The 17,767-nt window shown below is 43.3% G+C and overlaps 1 protein-coding gene across 2 annotated transcripts in view; it reads right to left on the bottom strand.

The window, feature by feature from the left end:
- The window catches only part of Phf12 (PHD finger protein 12), a 49,442-nt gene that overhangs the window by 8,871 nt on the left and 22,804 nt on the right, over positions 1 to 17,767 (bottom strand). For both annotated transcript variants that reach the window (XM_005349481.3, XM_013347366.2), the window contains exons 3-7: positions 14,267 to 14,339; positions 11,398 to 11,791; positions 8,084 to 8,204; positions 5,183 to 5,315; positions 1,729 to 1,893 (exon numbers count right to left, since the gene is read on the bottom strand). In XM_005349481.3, coding sequence (XP_005349538.1) covers positions 1,729 to 1,893; positions 5,183 to 5,315; positions 8,084 to 8,204; positions 11,398 to 11,791; positions 14,267 to 14,339 — 886 coding nt within the window. The remainder of the gene's footprint in view (positions 1 to 1,728; positions 1,894 to 5,182; positions 5,316 to 8,083; positions 8,205 to 11,397; positions 11,792 to 14,266; positions 14,340 to 17,767) is intronic.

Consider the following 17,767-nt stretch of genomic DNA (forward strand, 5'->3'; position numbering starts at 1 on the left):
AACAGAGGACAGAATGCAGCTGCCCCTGCAGAAGATCTGACAAGGTATCAGGTGACAGGTTTCCTCTGCACTCCTATTATAATAGGACCACTGTCCTATGGTGCTGCAGTCTTCATTTCCTATTCAAACTCTCCAAGAACAAACTATTCTTCTTCTTCTTCTTCTTCTTCTTCTTCTTCTTTTTTTTTTTTTTAAAATTTTGGTTTTTCGAGACAGGGTTTCTCAGTAGCTTTGGAGCCTCAGGAACTCAGGCTGTAGACCAGGTTGGCCTTGAACCAACAGATCCACCTGCCTCTGCCTGGGATTAAAGGTATGTGCCGCCACCACCTGAAGAAGAAACTATTCTTCAGGCAGTTTATAACTCTGATTTCCTCCTCAACAATAAGAAAAATATTTAGAGGAAAGTCAATGAAAAGATTTATTCAAGACCTTCTAATTTGTTCACTGTAGAATCTGGGCAGACTTCTGAATCTACATGGTAAATGAATTATAATTTGGATTACTTCTAGATCTATTTAACTAGAGGTATGAGGCCTACCACCTCATATCCTATTCCTGTAATGAGAAACACTTTAATTTGAGAAAACCATCCTACTGAAGGATAAGTTGTTAGTTAACCAGTTGAGAGTTTGCTGTACAATTTTCAACAGTTAAGTATCCTTGCTAGTTCTGAAATGACACCCACTAAATGGGATGGGAATAGTGTGATTGAGGTTAAAACATGGCTGCCACCAAGTGGCCATATTTGAGAACTGCTAATGGATATATAGCATGTTAAACCTCAGATCAACTGAATTAGGAGATTGAATAATTTGAAAACAGCAAGAATTTTTCAATGAAGGAAATTCTCTCAGGCTCCTTGGATATATATAGCTTAGCAAGCATCAAGTACATAGAAATACTAGGTACCAAAACTGTAGTTGTCTTAGTTGATATATTAGTCTAAAAACAAATCCAGAGGTAGAAGAACTTTCTCTCAAACACATTTTTCTTAAATTTTCAGTTGGATATCTCTCTTTATCTCCTGCATGGCTGTCTGCCAAATTAATCACAACTTCATCTCATCAGAATTTCTCAGAAGGGGACCATTTAATAGTGACAGACACAGTTAAGTATTAGGCTGGCTTGTTTTAGGGTAACTTATATGTCAGAATCATTGGTGAAAAAGGAACATCAATGCCAGGTGGTGATGGTGCACTCCTTTAATCCCAGCACTTGGGAGGCAGAGGCAGACAAATCCTGGGGTGGTAGGCATGGGGGCTATAAGAAGTATGCAAAATAAACCAGGTAGTAAGCAGCCTTTCTCCATGGCCTGTACATATCTTTTGCTTTCAATTTCCTGCCCTGATCTCCCTCAGCATGAAGTGCGACCTGAGAGTGTTAAGCTGAAATAAATGTCCCCCCACCTGTAAAGTTAACCAGTCATGGCACTTTATCACAGCAACAGAAACTCTAAGACGGATGTTACAGTGACAGTGGAGTACAACTGGGCTTGGTGAGATGGGCTGAAGGCTGCTCATCGATTGGAGAGCTATAAATGGATTTCAAAACCATACCTGGAATCTTGCTTTTGTAATCATGACTACCATCCTCAAGTTATCACTATGCATTTATTATTTGCTGAGATACCAAAGATTTATCTGTGGGGCTTCAGTCTCCCACTGATCCTGTGCCATGAGAGAAACCAGTGCCCAACGTCTTGCTTGTTCTGACTGGGCCGTGACTCACCTTCAAGCTTCTTCTTCTGACAGACTGGAGCACACGGCGGTTAGGGGGGTGCTTCTTATGGATTCGGTTCAGGAAATCCACTTTGACAACATGCTGTGAAATGGTGTCCTGGAAACGATCAAACACCTGGCACCGATTGCTCAGTGTCAGATTCTTCTGGTTCAGCTAGGGATAAGCAGAAATACCACTGTGGTGAATTTCTAAGGGTACTGCCCCTTCCAGCTGGCCCTATTCTCTGGGCTTAAAAAACAGAAACTCTTGCTGGGCGGTGGTAGCACACACCTTTAATCCCAGTACTTAGGAGGCAGAGGTAGGCAGATCTCTGCGGAGTGTGAGGCCAGCCTGGTCTACAAAGCGAGTGCCAGGTCGGTTATACAGAGAAACTCTGTCTTGAGCTGCTCCCCCCGCCCCCCCCCCCCCGCCAAAACAACCAACAAGCAAAGAAAAAAAAAATCAAAACCAAACAAATAAAAAAGCAAAACAAAACAGTAAATGGGTTCCTTCTGTCTGGTCAGAGGCCTGTAATGAAGCAGGAGACTCCTGCTCCCTGGAAAGGCTTTTTTTGGGAATTAGGAAAACAGTCAAGTAGCCCGGAAGTGCCCCTAATTCAGCCAGACTGTAGGTCAGGACAACCCATCAGGGTCAATCCTAGCAGGCCTTGGACCTCAAGAGAGCCAAAGAAGCAGACTCCCCACCCATCAAGGAACTGTTCTTATAGAAAAATTGTCCTACATAGAGGCTTTGCAGGGTCAAAATCCCATTCCTGCTCCAGGGTACCAGCAAGCATTACCAAACTCATCTCAGTTCAGATATTACATCTTCCCTTGTGGAAGGGAAACCTCTGGTCTGCTCTTAAAGGTCAAAGGGAGAGAAGGAGAGGAACTTGTGCAGGTGCTGACAGAAGGCATGGAGAATCTGTGCCACTTCTAACCTCTAGTATATCTGACCCCTACACTCTAGTTCAAATGACAGGATCTGGATGACAAGAAATGGCTTAGGGGTTAAGAGGACTTTCTATTTTCCAGAGAGTACACTCAGTTCCAGACAGTCTGATACCCTCTTCTTCTGCCCTCTGAGGTCACCCACACATGTGGCATTCACTCACGCAAACATCCGTGTACATTAAAAAAAAATTTCTTTTTTTTAAATATTTATTTATTATGCATACAATATTCTGTCTGTGTGCAGGCCTGAAGAGGGCACCAGACCTCATTACAGATGGTTGTCAGCTACCATGTGGTTGCTGGGAATTGAACTCAGGACCTTTGGAAGGGCAGGCAATGCTCTTAACCGCTGAGCCATCTCTCCAGCCCCCACCCCCAAAAAAATTTCTTAAGAAACTTATTACTTTATGCTGGGTGTGGTGGTACATACCTTTACTCTCAGCACTTGGGAGGCAGCTGAGATAGTCAGACCTATGTGAGTTCAAGACCAGCCTGATCCACAAATCCAGGCCAGCCTGGACTTGAGAGAAACCATCTCAAAAGTAATATATATTTTTTTTAACCTCGTGTGTATGAATCTTTTACCTGCACAGGCAAGAGGAGAGTGTTGGATAATCCAGAACTGAAGTTACGGAAAGCTGGGTTGTGAGCCACCATATGGGTGCTGAGAATGGAACATGGATCCTTAACAAGAGTACTTTTTTAAAAAATGATTTTATATTCATTCATTCATTTTTCCCCAAGAAAGGGTTTCTCTGTGTAGCCCTGGCTATCCTTGAATTTAAGAGATCCACCTGCCTCTGCCTACTGAGCGCTGGGATTAAAAGCATGTGCCACCACTGCCCAGCCCAGTCATGGTAAGTCCTTTTTTTTTTTTTTTTTTTAAGATTTATTCATTTATTATGTACACAACATTCTGCCTCGATGTATGCCTGCACACCAGAGGGCGCCAGATCTCAGTACAGATGGTTGTGAGCCACCATGTGGTTGCTGGGAATTGAACTCAGGACCTCTGGAAGAGCAGCCAGTCAGTGCTCTTAACCTCTGAGCCATCTCTCCAGCCCGTCATGGTAAGTCTTATGGTTTAATTTGGAAAGGCTATTTTTGTAAGGAAGTACCTTATGGGTGACTACATAGAAGGACTGACCCTCCTGGAGAGGCAGACAACAGTTCTGCTCTAGGGTAGAAAGCTGTGTGTAAAATGTCTACAGAGGGCCAGCGAGATGGCTCAGTGCATAAAGTAAGCCCGGTGACTTGAGTTTGATTTCCAGAACCCAAGTGGAAAATGGGGCTAGTGAGATGGCGGAGTGGGTAAGGGTACTTATCACCAAGCCTGGTAACTTACAACATTATCCTCTGACCTCCACATGTATTCTCTGGAGAGCACACACGTGCACACAGACACAGCAATAATAAAGCTGGGTGTGGTGGTGACTCAGACTTGTAATTCTAGAACTTGGGAGGTGGAAAACAGAAGGCAGGCTCAGGGAGGTTCTAGACCATTCTCAGCTACACAGTGAATTAGAGGGGCTGGAAATGGCTCTTATAGAAGATCCAGGTTCAGTCCCCAGCATCTACATGATGGCTCACAACCAGTTCTAAATCCAGCTCTAGGAGTGCCAACATCCTGTTCCAGTCAACAAAGGCACAAGCCATGCACATGGTGCACTTGTATACATGCAGGCAAAATACACACATAAAATACAAAATAATTAAAAAATAAAAACCAGTGCCGGGCGATGGTGGCGCACGCCTTTAATCCCAGCACTCGGGAGGCAGAGGCAGGCGGATCTCTGTGAGTTCGAGACCAGCCTGGTCTACAGAGCTAGTGCCAGGACAGGCTCCAAAACCACAGAGAAACCCTGTCTCGAAAAACCAAAAAAAAAAAAAAAAAAAAAAAAACCCAACAACAACAAAACCCACCCTCAAACCAAAAAATGTGCTGGGGCTGTAAATCAACGGTAGAGCACTTGCCTAGCCTATACAAGGCCTGGGGTTCCATCTCTAGCACAAAAAAATTTTTAAAGGAAAAAAAAAAAGAAAGAAAAACTATCATGACCACTGGCAAGATTGTTTTGTTGTTGCTGCAGCATTCACTTTCATCCATTCAACAATGCACTGAGAACCTAGGATGTGCCAACACAAGGGAGTTACAAAGAACTAATGTAAGAGCAGGGTTCAAAGTCATTTAATGGTTGGGCCACATGTATTCCTAATAGCCAATCATTTATTCTCTTAAGGTTGGCTCTAATAAACTCACTCTTTAGGGCGATAACAGTATTTCTTTAATTCTTGTGGGGTAAAAATGACAAGCAAGCAAATCAAGCTGCACAGCCTCAACAAGATCCATGGGAAGGCAAGATGCACAGGTGAGATCCATGAGAGCAGACCTGAGTGAGGTCTGCTGAAACCAGTGAACTCCCGCACAATGCTGACTCTAGTGTGCTTTTGTGGGCCGGTGCCTGCCCCAGCCGGGCCTGTACAGAGTGGATTAGACACGCCATGCTTACCACCACATGCTCGATGTGATTCGGACACATCCATCTGCCCAGGGGCATGGCAGTGAGCGGCGGCTCGAGGCAGTCCATGTGAAACAGAAGTGGGCAGTAGTCACACTGGATGAGAGGGGCTACTCGACAACTCCTGCAAAGGAATGAGATATGATAGCTGATTTCTGTGGCATGATGGGAAAATTAAAGACTAACTCACAGCTTCTTCCATACCTCCCTCCCTCCAGGGTTCTGTCACATAACCACTCAGTAAGGAAAATGGAAACCAGGGTCTTCAGTATTTTATCTTCTAGAAAAAAATGCATCTTGTAAATGTAAATGTTTATTTGGAGGATGGCTAATGTGGCTATCAGAGCAAGGATGACCAATGCTTAGTACTCATCTCTGCTTTCTGATCTTCCTATTTTTAAGAACTTCTCACTCAAAACAAGCAAACAAACAAAAAACCCTTAGATGCTGGTTTAATTGCCCAGTGGTACAGGCAAACTGCTACCAAGCTTGACTACCAGAGTACAATTCATAGAACCCATTGCTAAATGGGAGAATCAAGTCTTTCAAGTTGGCATCTTCACAGATACATTGTGGCACATGTTCATCTTACCCTCAAAAAGCAAATGTAATAAAAATCATTAGCAGTCTTTCTGGAGTTGAAACTACAGGACAAAAGATTTCCCTTCTGTGTGAAAAGACCAATAACCAGTACTGATAATTGGAGACGGAGGCAAGAAAATTATGTTGCATATATTTATGGAAGCACGCTTCAAGGAGAGGCAAATACTCACAACCCCAAAGGTATACTAGAGACAATGTTTTTCCCAGCAGAGTTCTGAAGTTGTTCTTCTTCTATTTACTTGTTTATTTTTGGTTTTTTGAGACAGGGTTTCTGTTAGGACTGGCTGTCCTAGAACTCATTCTGTAGACCAGGTTGGTTTTGAACACATAGAGATCTGCTTGCCTCTGCCTCTCAAGTGCTGGGATTAAAGGCACACGGCAAAACAGCCAAGTTCTATACTTCTAATTGACTACCATCTAGTTTTCCATAGCTTTTGTTATGAACACTTTGTTGTTGGGGGTGTGGCTATGAAACAGTCTCATGTAGCCTGAACTCACTGGTTAGCTAAGAATGATTCTCAATTCTTGTTCCTCTTGCATCTAAGACCCAAGTGCTGAGATATCAGATTGCACCATCATTTTGAGTTTATGTAATACCGGGTATCAAACCATGTCGGGTAAACACTGTACTAATTGTGCTATATCCTCAGTCCCCAAGCATCCTTTGTGATAGAGCCATTTTCTCCTGCTATCCTGCTCCAACCATAACAGTTTTTCTGACATAACTCAAGCCAACAAATCCAGCTTCAATCATTGAAACATCTGGTTCCTGTGACTGAGGAGAGCCTCTCTTGAAGGAAACTAAGTGTCCCAGGGTAGCTGTGTGACTTAGGTAGCCAAGGACCTTTTGAAATTTGTCTAGGCCAAAACATACCAACTACCACTTTAAAATTTATCTTATCTTTAATAATTTGCTGGCTAGCCTAAACACCCTATTTAGGTTGAAAAAAAAAAAGCATTTTGTGTGCATTGGAAGGAAAGTCCATGTGCCAGTGTTCATCCAGGGCCCTCAGGATGGATCTTAGGTGCCAGGCTTGGCATTAAGCACCTGAACCCAATGAGCCATCTTATCAGCTCCTCATGCTCCAGTTTAAGTTTAATTCTAACTCCTCTGAAGTTGTTACCAACTTAACACTACTTCTGTACTGTGATCTGTCATCTTTCTTTCTTTCTTTTTTTTTTTTTGATTTTTTTGAGACAGGGTTCCTTTGGAGCCTGTCCTGGAACTAGCTCTTGTAGACCAGGCTGGCCTTGAACTCACAGAGATCTGCCTGCCTCTGTCTCCCAAGTGGTGGGACTAAAGGCCTGCACCACCAACGTCTGGCGATTTTTCTTTATTGAGACAGGTTTTCATTATATAGCTCAGGATAGCCTGGAGCTCACTAAGTCGACCAGGCTGGCCTTGAACTCATAGTAATTTGTCTGCCTTTGTCTCTGGGATCAAAGGTGTGTGCTACCACACCTGCTTCTTTTGATTGTCTAGACTTGTGACAGTCTCATAATAAATTTTAAACATATACCGCCCCCCACTTCCCAACAAGTCCCTCTGAGTTTCATCTCTTTTAAGCTCCATTTTTACTTTTTTATTTTTTTGGTTTTTCAAGATAGAGGGGTTCTCTGTGTAATTCTGGAACTAGCTCTTACAGACCAGGCTGGCCTTGAACTTACAGAGATCCACCTGCCTCTGCACCCCAAGTGCTGGGACTAAAGGCACGCACCACCACCCACTACCACCCGGCAAGTTTAATTTTTTAAAAAAATACTTATTGTGTGTGTGTGTTCGTGCATGTCACAGCTCCCCTGAAGAGGTTAGAAGATAACTTGCCACAGTTTTGTCCTTCCAGTACGTGGCTTCTGGGAGTTGAGCTCAAGTTATAATGATGTGGGAGCCTTAATCCAATGAGCAATCACATTGGTTCTGACCTACTGGGTTTAATCACTGTTGCTCACAGGAGCAGGGTGGGGGTTACTTACTAATACCCATCAACCAATAAGCCTGCCTGGAAAGTGGGGCCTTATGAGTGGGGCTAGCTTTGAACTCCCCAAATTGCCTCCACCTCCTAAGTACTGGGATTACATGCATATATCATACACCTGGCCCTGGATCTTGATTCTTCAGGTAATTTGTTATTGGCATATTCAAGGAAGTGGTTAGTCAATTAGTTCTGTGTGCTTATACCATCAGAATATGGCTGTCCACATTCACACACAGGACTTAAAAGGATAAGAGGGGGGAAAAAAAAACAACAACAACTGCATTTGTTGAATATAGGCATAGAAAAAAAATACCTGTTACACGTGAAACAGACTTTGACCGGCAAGGGAACGAGACCATTATGATCTAACTCATGTTGTGTTCTTTTAACGTTCTTTCCCGTGGTTTCCTCCTTTCTTCTCCGCTTGCTAGAACCTAGAAAAGAAGCTGGTGGTGCTGAATTGCCCTTGGCTTCGAATTTCTTGTTGGAATATGAAAACATTAAGTGACAGGAACAGATCTAAGCAAAAGCATGTGCCATGCTGGGATAGATTTCTTTCTGAGGACCCCAGGGCTAGTTTCAAGTGACAAAACAGGAGTAAGAAAGAAGGGTGGGGGAGACGACGACACGGGATGACCACAACAGATACATGGCGACTAGAAGCAGAAGTTACCTGCTTTAAGGCAGAAACACACTGATCTTACCAATATGAAATAACCAGAAACCTGGGATAGTAGCAACCTATGTCCAAGTTATACGGTCAACAAAGACTAGTCTGTGAAGATAACTGAGTAATTTAATCATGTTTCTATAGAAACCAGAAAAGCAGGTCCATATGCAACTCTCCCTCCCAATTTGACACAGGTTCTCTCTCTGTAGTTCTGGCTGACTTGGAACTTGCTCTGTAGACAAAGCTGGCCTAGAACTCAGATATTCATCTGCCTCTGCCTCCCAAGTGCTGGAATTAAAGTTATGCGCCAATAAGCATAGATATATGTGCCCTTTAAAATGAAATGTACATGTGTAAAGGTCAGAAGATAACTTTCCCCTACTTCCACTTTTATGTGGGTTCCAGGGATCAAACCCAGGCTTGCATGGCAAGTGCCTTTACTATCTCAGCTATCTTGCAAGTTGCCCGATAGGCATTTCCATCCATGCATGCATATTCCTCCTCCTTTCTCACATACACAGTCTCTGCAGCCCTAGCTGGCCTCGACCTCACAGAGATCCATCTTCCTCCATCTTTTCATGCTGGGACAAGAGGAATGTGGCACATTTGGATCATGTGTATTTTTTTTTCTTTTTTTTTTGGTTTTTTGGAGACAGGGTTTCTTTGTGTTAAGAGCTCTGGCTGTCCTGGTGCTCACTTTGTATACCAGGCTGATCTCAAACTCACAGATCTAGCTGTCTCTGACTTCCAAGCGCTAGGATTAAAGGAGTGCACCGCCACTGCTAGGCTTCATGTGTGCTTTTCAAGCCTTCCAATTTTCTTGTTTTTGTATATGTCTGTATCTGAAGGCATGCGATTTCCTTTGACTGCAGTCTACTTTACATATTGAGGCAGCTCTTCTTGTGGAGCTCACCACTTTAGTTTGTCTGGACAGCAAGCTTATTCCACTTCCGCCTCCCACAATCTGATTACAGGAAGGCTGTCCTGCCCACCTGGCTGATGACATGGGTTCTGAAAATATGAACTCCAGTTCTCACATTTGCATGGCAAGTGCTTTATTCCCTGAGTCATCTTCCCATATTCCCTTTTGTTTTTTCAGACAGGGTCTCACTTTGTAGCCTAGGCTAGTGAAAAACTCACTACATAGCTTCTGCCTCAAACTGATGCTGGAATTACAGGCAATTAAGACACCATGCCTAGCCAATCTCACTGTTTTTTAGGGGGGGAAAAAAGAGATCTAGAAGTGTCATGGTATCAAATAGAAGCCATGACTTGGTTTTCTTTGTTAAAAGAGGAAATTTGACAATAGCTATCAAATCTACCATTGCCGACTGTGACCTAGCAATTCTAATAATATTAGGAGCTGGAGAGATAGCTCAATGGTTAAAGGGACTGGTTGCTCTTTTGAAGGACCCAAGTTCAATTCCCAGCATCAACATGGTGGTTCACAACTATCTCAAATTCCAGTTGCAGGGGATCTGATACCCTTTTCTAGGTTCTGTGGGCACCAGGCACACACATGGTGCACAAGACATATTTGCAGGCAAAAAGCCATATAAATAAAAATAAATAAATTAAAAAATGTTAGGAACAATTTCAATGGCAATGAACAGAAAACTTCTTAAATCAATTATAGTACATTTGTATAATGGACTATTATGGAGCCATAACAAAAACCTAATGAAATACTACAGTAATGCTAAAACCACTGGACTACATTATAAGAATAAAGAACAAACTGTAAAAGTTTGTACAGTATGCTATTTAAGAAGAAAGTACAGGCAGACATACATACTTACATACTCTTTCTCCCTCTCTCCCCAGAATGATAAATAAGAACCAACCAAAGAGCAGCTGTCTGCAAAGGGGAGGAGGAGATGCTGGGGATCAAATCCAAGACTTTGTGCATGGTAGCTCTACCACCCAACTATATTCCTAAACTTTGTTTCTTCATTCATTTATTTAGGAATTTAAAAGATTTGGGCAGAAGAGATGGCTCAGAGGTTAAGAGCACCGACTGTTCTTCCAGAGGTCCCGAGTTCAATTCCCAGCAACTATATGGTGCCTCACAAGCATCTATAATAAGATCTGGTGTCCTCTTTTGGGGTGCAGGCACACATGCAGGCAGAATACTGTATGCATAATAAATAAATCTTAAAAAGGAATTTAAAAAATTTAATTCTGTGCATCATCTATCTGCATGTGGGTTTGTGCATGTGCCTACAGAAACCAGGTGTCAGATCCCAGAGGCTGGTGTTAGAGACAGCTGTGAGCTGCCTGATATGGGCGCAGGGAAAGGAACTCAAGTCCACTGGAAGAGGAGCAAGTACTTTTAACTGCAGATTCATCTCTCTAGTCCCTCTTTTAACTAAGTTTTTTTAAAAATTTTATTCCTTTATGCACATGAATGTTTGCCATTTGCATATATGTGCACCATGTGCACGCCTGGTACCTGTAAAGGCCAGAGAGGATATTGGACCCCTTGAAACTGGAGGTACTGATGGTCATGAGTCACAATGGGAACCAAACCTCAGGTTTCTGCAGAAGCAGTCTGTGCACTGAACCACTCAGCCATCTTCTTGAGCCTTCTTTATATGTTTTGAGACAGTCCCAATATGTAGTTCAGGCTGGCCTCAAATTCACGATCCTCTTGCCTTACCCTCCCCCAAGTGATCAGATTATTACTATGTGTCACCCTACTTGGCTTATGTTAGGAAAAAAAAAAAACTGTAGGGCAACAACAGGACAGGAGACAGAAGACTCAGAAAATAAAAAAACTGAGTAAGTACTATAACAACTAAAACTTTTGATGCTATCTCCAGGCAGAACGAGGAATAATAACAAAAGACAATGGCTATAGTAACCTTGCAGGCAGCACTGCTCTTTGGGCTAAATAATAACCCTCTGGAAAGCTAGGGTAAGAAAGGAGAGATGATGAACATGATGATGTCGCTAACCTGGTAGTGCAGTGGTACAAGTCAGTTCATTGGGCAACTGAAATTGGGTAGGGTTCCGCTCCATGGCGGCAGCAATCAGCAGCTCAAACGGCCGCCGCAGCTGAGGCTGCACATAGTCCGGCTCTGTTGCTACTGGCTCCTCATCCACGTCAATGATGTCCTCATCAACGTCGTTATGCTCAGAGGTGGGGGTCTCTGTGCTGGCGTTGGATGTGGGGGTGCCAGGCCGGCTGGCTCTCCTTTCCAGGATCCGGGCATGGGCAATGGCCTTGAGTTCAGTTTTGCTAGCTGATCTGTCCAACAAGTCAGTGTCACTGCTGGGGGATGTAGTCCGTTTACTGGATTTGTCCACCAGTCCATTGACGTGGCCCAGCTCCTTTTTCTGCTCTCGTTTCTGCGCAAATGAATAGGTGGGCCCATCATGAAAAGAACAAATAGAGATGGGTATACAATGTCCTGCTAGACCACTTATGAAAATTACAAAGTCCCTTACACATCACAGAATCATCCACCTCAGGACCTGGGACAGCAGCCTATTAAAGTTGAGATATATATTTTAATTTTAATCGTGTGTATTAGTATTTTGCCTGCATATATGCCTGTGTACTGTGCATGTTCCTGAAGCCAATCAATGGCAGAAGAAGGCCTCAGATCACAGAAACTGGAGTTGAGAGCTACCACGTAGACGTTCCAGGTCCTCTGGAAGAACAGTCAGTACTCTATTGCTGAACCATCACTCTAGCCCTAGATACAGCTATAACTGAACTAACTAAAATGGAGAAAACATGGCAGGAGTGAATTATCGAAAACAGTGTGGGAATTTTGGAATAACTAATTCACTGTATGATACTTAACACCTATATACATATGAAGCACAGGGCAAGCCGCTAACAAACTAAACACAGAACAAATTTAGTGAGATGACGGTAAGAACACTGTAATACAAAGGTCACTGTCACTTACTTGCCTGTGACAAGTGCATCCTGACCTACCGATAGGTTCTGAAAATAGCTCAAAACAGAGAAAAGTCTGAAAAGGTAAAACAGGCTGGGAAAGCTCACTTTTCAGGGGGATGGCACAGAAAGGTGCCACAAGGAGAGAACCAGTGCAGAAAGCAGGCACCCAAGAACCATGGCTTTCCATCTTAGCTAGAAACTCGGAAAGTGATACTTTTAGAAGGCATGAAATACAAAAAAGACTACAGTGAACTCAGTAGGAATGGAAAGTGGACAATGCAGCTTCCCAAGGCTCTAAAATCAACAAAGTGTCATATTAATCTCCATTTAGTTAGGTCCTCCCTAGGCAGCTCAGGAATTCCTCCATCTGCAAAGTGAAAGCACTGAATCTGTTCCCTCTTAGGGATATGGTGGTGATAAAAGGACTGCATCTATAAAAGGCATGGGTGACCTTCCCCAGGAATCATAACAGGACTGACCATTACGAGTTCATGAGACCCAAAAGAAATCTACTTCAATCCATTTCACTGTGAATACTGAGGTCAAAGGGGAGTGGTGGTGACGGTGGATAAGGCAGCTGTGGAACCCTTAGGTAGAGAGGTCTATGTGAAAGTGAGTCGGAGCAGCATCTCAGGAGGAATGCCCTATGCTAGGAAAAGAGTGTACTGTTCCTAGCAAGCAAAGGTTTCTAGAGAACAAGAGGTAACAGACCTTTAGAATGAGAGAAAAATTCCTGAGTCCTTGGGAAAATAATCTATATTTCATAGCCTCAGTCTGTTCCTTTCCATAATTATGATCTACCACCAGCATTCTTCGATACTTGCATAGATTAAGCAGAATAACAGTAAACACCTGGCGTACAATGGGCACTAGCAAGTTTTCACCTCTTTTCCTTGGCTGATCCCAACCCTTTAATGTCTAGCTTCTTTGCATAGTAAGTTTCTGAACAGATAGGGCATGCTCTATGAGATGCACAGGAAAGGGCTTTGGAAGCTAGGTAGCTCTTTCTGTTTCTGCAACTGAGGATGTCATCACTGACATCATGTTATGACCAAGAAAACAGCAGTGATGCCACAAGAAAATAAATTCTTTGGTTACACAATTAGTGTGGGAAGAAAGCAGGGTAACCTACAGACAAATCCTAATTATAGCCTGTAATGTAAAGGTGGGATCAAATATAATCTGGTGACACACACGTACTTCCTTTTTTTAGGGGGAAGGGAGATAAAGGAAAGTTTAGTTCTTGCTCTCTATAAAAAATTTCAAAGTAGCCAGGTGGTGGCGCACATAATCCCAGCACTCAGAAGGCAGAGGCAGGCAAATTTCTGTGAGTACAAGGCCAGCCTGGTATACAGAGCGAGTTCCAGGACAGGCTCCAAATTACACAAAGAAATCCTGTCCTGAAAAACCAAATAGTAAATAAATATATTAAATTAAAAGAAATTCAAAGTAGAAAACAATTAGCCATGCTCATAATTCAGTTAGTACTGACCTAGAGAAAAGGGAAACAAAGAAAAACAGACAACCAGGACAGAGGGGTTCAAAATCTACTCCTTTAATAAAACTGATCAAGCCTCTGGAGACCCCATGGAACTGAGAAGAAGCCTTCTTTTTTGGAGCCACAGATAAGGACACCTATTCAGGCTATTTCCTAAGAGATCAATAAGATCAGACTAAGCCTGTCACTAGTGACTTAACATGGCTCACTGGATTAACATACCCCCTTCTGCCCTCTTTCACATCCCACTTCTGGAGTTTTAAGTCTTGCAGTCAACATGGAGAGAGAATAGTGATTCCAGTGTTAGAAGGGACAAGAGGATGAAATGCCCTTAGGATCAAGTCCCTTAGCTCTGAAGGATCATTGCTCTAGCTCTGGCATTCTGAGGGGAGCCTTCAGAAAGCAACATTATTACCTTTCGGCGAACAGTGCACCGGTGACACATCCACTCCCCAGGAGGCAACATCTCTTCACTCAGTGGAGGGTTACTGTGGGGAAAAGACAAGGGCAAGACTAAGTAACTAACCCTTGGATGCAGCTGAAAATAGATCTGGCACAAGCTGCATGTCCCTAACTACTGCTGTGGCCAGTTCTGGAGCCCTGCTAGAGCCCTCATGTCCTTCGAAATGCCTATTTAACAACGTATCATCAACTCAAGGGGGAAACTCCTTGTACAACTTAAAAAGAGAAGCCAAATCCACAGCTGTCGACCCTAAGTTTACAGGAAAAGGCATATAAGTTCTAGTTGAGAGCCTGAAGAAGCATTCCCAAATTCTGTACTATGCCTTACTCAAAGTCTGAGTCTAAACCCAATCTCTTCTCTCCGTGGTTCAGAACCTTGTCACACAGTCCATTCTAACCTGACAGGCCCCCTCAGGTATCCATGCCCCCAGTGAACATTTGCCACTTCTTTTTTTGTGATACTCTCCTGCCAGTAAAGCTGTACCCCCATCCCCGCTAGCCATTCCTACAGCTTGCTCTAGGCTCCATGGCTTTGTTTGGTCTCGCATCCACAAGCAGTCCTTTGCCCTCCTCTTCAATTAGGCTTGTCTTGTGACTCGCTTTGACAAACAGAATGCAAGACCGTTGACATGTTGTAACTTTCAAGCCTGAGCCTTAAGCAATCTGTAGATTCCAACCTTTTATATCTGGAATGTTCTGTCTCCGAGCTCTGCTAAGAGAGTCACATGGAGGAGGTCTGAGGTACTGCAATCAACAGCTTTAGTTGAACTCCAACAGGTCATACCAATTACTGCTATGAATCATCTTGGACATACCAGAGCAGATAAGTCTCCAAATAACTGTGGTCCTGGCCAACTACATGTACAACAGAAAACCACCAAGCTGACCCCAATTCAAGCCTCTACTAGTCTGTTTTGGGCCACTGCGTTTTGGTAGGTTACCAGACATGGCTTCTCCACCTGCACTTTCTAGACTACTCACTCCCTGTTAAACAGTTGAGTTCCTTTTTCTCTGTGTGTGGGCATGTGCATGAAGTGTTTTGTCTGTGTGTATGTACGTGCACCACATAGTCGCCAGAAGAGGGTGCTGGAGTTACAAGCAGTTCTGAGCCACCTGATATGAATTCTGGAAACCAAACTCAGGTCCCCTGAAAGAACAGGATGCTCTCTCAACTTCTCAACTTCAGAGCCATCTTTCTAGCCTGCCTCCTTGCATTTTTAATAAATGAAGCCTTAATTAAAAACCAGAGCTATATCAGGCATGACATATGCCCAGAATTTGGGAGGCTAAGGCAGTACAATTGAGATTGATGCCAGCTTGAGCTACATAGTGATTTACAAACTGGCCTAGCATGCATGAAACTCTGCTTCAAAACAAAGCAAAACCCAAGCCAAACAAGCAAAGCTCAAAACCCAAGCTGTGTAGGGTTAGACCTCACAGACCTTTAGATCATTACTTCCATTAAAGTTACATGGAGATTTTATCAAATTCCCAGAAGAGTCACATTTATATTGCTAATACAACAGGTATCTTGTTCTAAAAGTATGATTCCCAGTTAAACAGCAACATCTAGAAATGCATTAGAATGTAAATTCTAGCCTGGGACCATCACTCAGTTGGTAGAGTACTTGTCTAGCATGCATAAGTCAGTTGTGGGGTGCCCTTTAAATCCAGGCATGGTGGCTCACACCTATAATCCCAGCATTAAGGAGGCTGGGGGCAGGAGGATCACTGTGAGTTTGATGTCAGCCTGGACTACACAGTGAGACTGCCTCGACTCCACCCCACTCCAATAAACTGGGCCAATTCAGTCAGTAAAGGCACTTGTTGCTTCTGAGCCTGACTACCTGAGTTTGAGCCTCCCTCAGAACCTACATGTTGGAAGGAGAGCAAAGTCCTGCAAGCGATTCTTTGGTATGTGGTCAGTCTGTCTCTTAGAGGGTTGGTCTCTCTCTCTCTCTCTCTCTCTCTCTCTCTCTCTCTCTCTCTCTCTCTCTCTCACACACACACACACACACTACAATAAATAAAAGGTGTCTTCAATGGTACCCTTCCTCATCTATCAGAACAGTGATTCTCAACCTGTGGGACATAACCCCTTTGTAGGTCACACCAAATATCCTGCATATTAGATATTTACATTATAATTCATAACAGCAGCAAAATTACAGTTATGAAGTAGCAATAAAAATAATTTCAGAGTTTGGGGTCACCACATTAAAGGGTTGCAGCATTAGGAAGGTTGAGAACTACTGCATCAGAATATAAACCTGGGTGGCGCACGCCTTTAATCCCAACACTAGGAAGGTAGAGGCAGGAGGATCTCTGTGTGTTCGAGACCAGCCTGGTCTACAAGAGCTAGTTCTAGCTAGGATAGGCTCCAAAGTTACAGAGAAACCCTGTCTCGAAAAAAACAAAACAAAAGAATAAAAATTATCCCAGTGCTGTAATGAAGATCAAATGAGAGCATCTGAAGCCATATGTGGTAGCTTGCCTTTACCAGATGAATTTGAGTTTGTAGCCATCTAGGGCTACATAGTAAGACTCTGTCTCGGAGAGAAGGGAGGGAGGGAGAGATCTTCTAAAGCACTTTGTGAACTGTAATAAACCAAACAGCATGAAGTCATCACTCTGCCATTTCTAGGCCTCGATGATTAGGAGTCATATTGATGTCTAGTTGTTAGAGTGTTCTCGTTGCTGCACAGTGGAAACTGGTAGAAATAAGCTCAGCATTATCTGACTTAACTTTCAGTGGTTTCCTTTTATGAAGGATGGCCTCCAGCACCGTCTTCATTTGTATGTGCAGAAGTTGGAGTAGGGCAGAACCTTGTTTTTCCCAACAGGCAAGTCATAAAGACCAGAATGCATATTTAGTTTTCAGAGTTGCACACTAAACTAGTGGAACGTAGTACTCCTATTTCTGAGGATATAGTGGAATACCCTAATATAGAGTACCTGAACCTTCATGCTGAGTATTTTCCTCACTGTCAGTCATCACTCACTGATTCCTACTGTTTGCTACAACACATGAATGAAAAACAGATCCGGGCAGAGGGTCAGACTAGTCTATTTGACCACTCAAACATTTACTGGATACTTACGCCAGGAAATGTGCTAAGTGCTGGAATTTCAGACAGGGTGTTTTTCCCCCAGAGATCACAGACAAAGGAAAAAGGGTCCCCAGTAACAATACCGCATTTACTCAACAAATCAGTTTTTGCAGACAGACCCACACCAGTCATCTGGCATTTCAGTGGACAGCACACTCTCTTTATCATTCATAGCTATTCAATGGTAATTCAGTCAGTGACCTGATGGAGGAAGGTCATTGGTTGATTTAATAAAGAAGCTGCTTGACCTGATAGGTTAGAACGTAAGTGGGAGGAGCAGAATGCTGGGCGGAAGAGGAAGTGAGGTCAGAGACTCGACAGCTCTCTCTCGGGGGCAGACGCCT

This window comes from Microtus ochrogaster, chromosome 7 (genome assembly GCF_000317375.1).
Source record: "Microtus ochrogaster isolate Prairie Vole_2 chromosome 7, MicOch1.0, whole genome shotgun sequence".
In the NCBI taxonomy this organism is placed as follows: Eukaryota; Metazoa; Chordata; class Mammalia; order Rodentia; family Cricetidae; genus Microtus; species Microtus ochrogaster.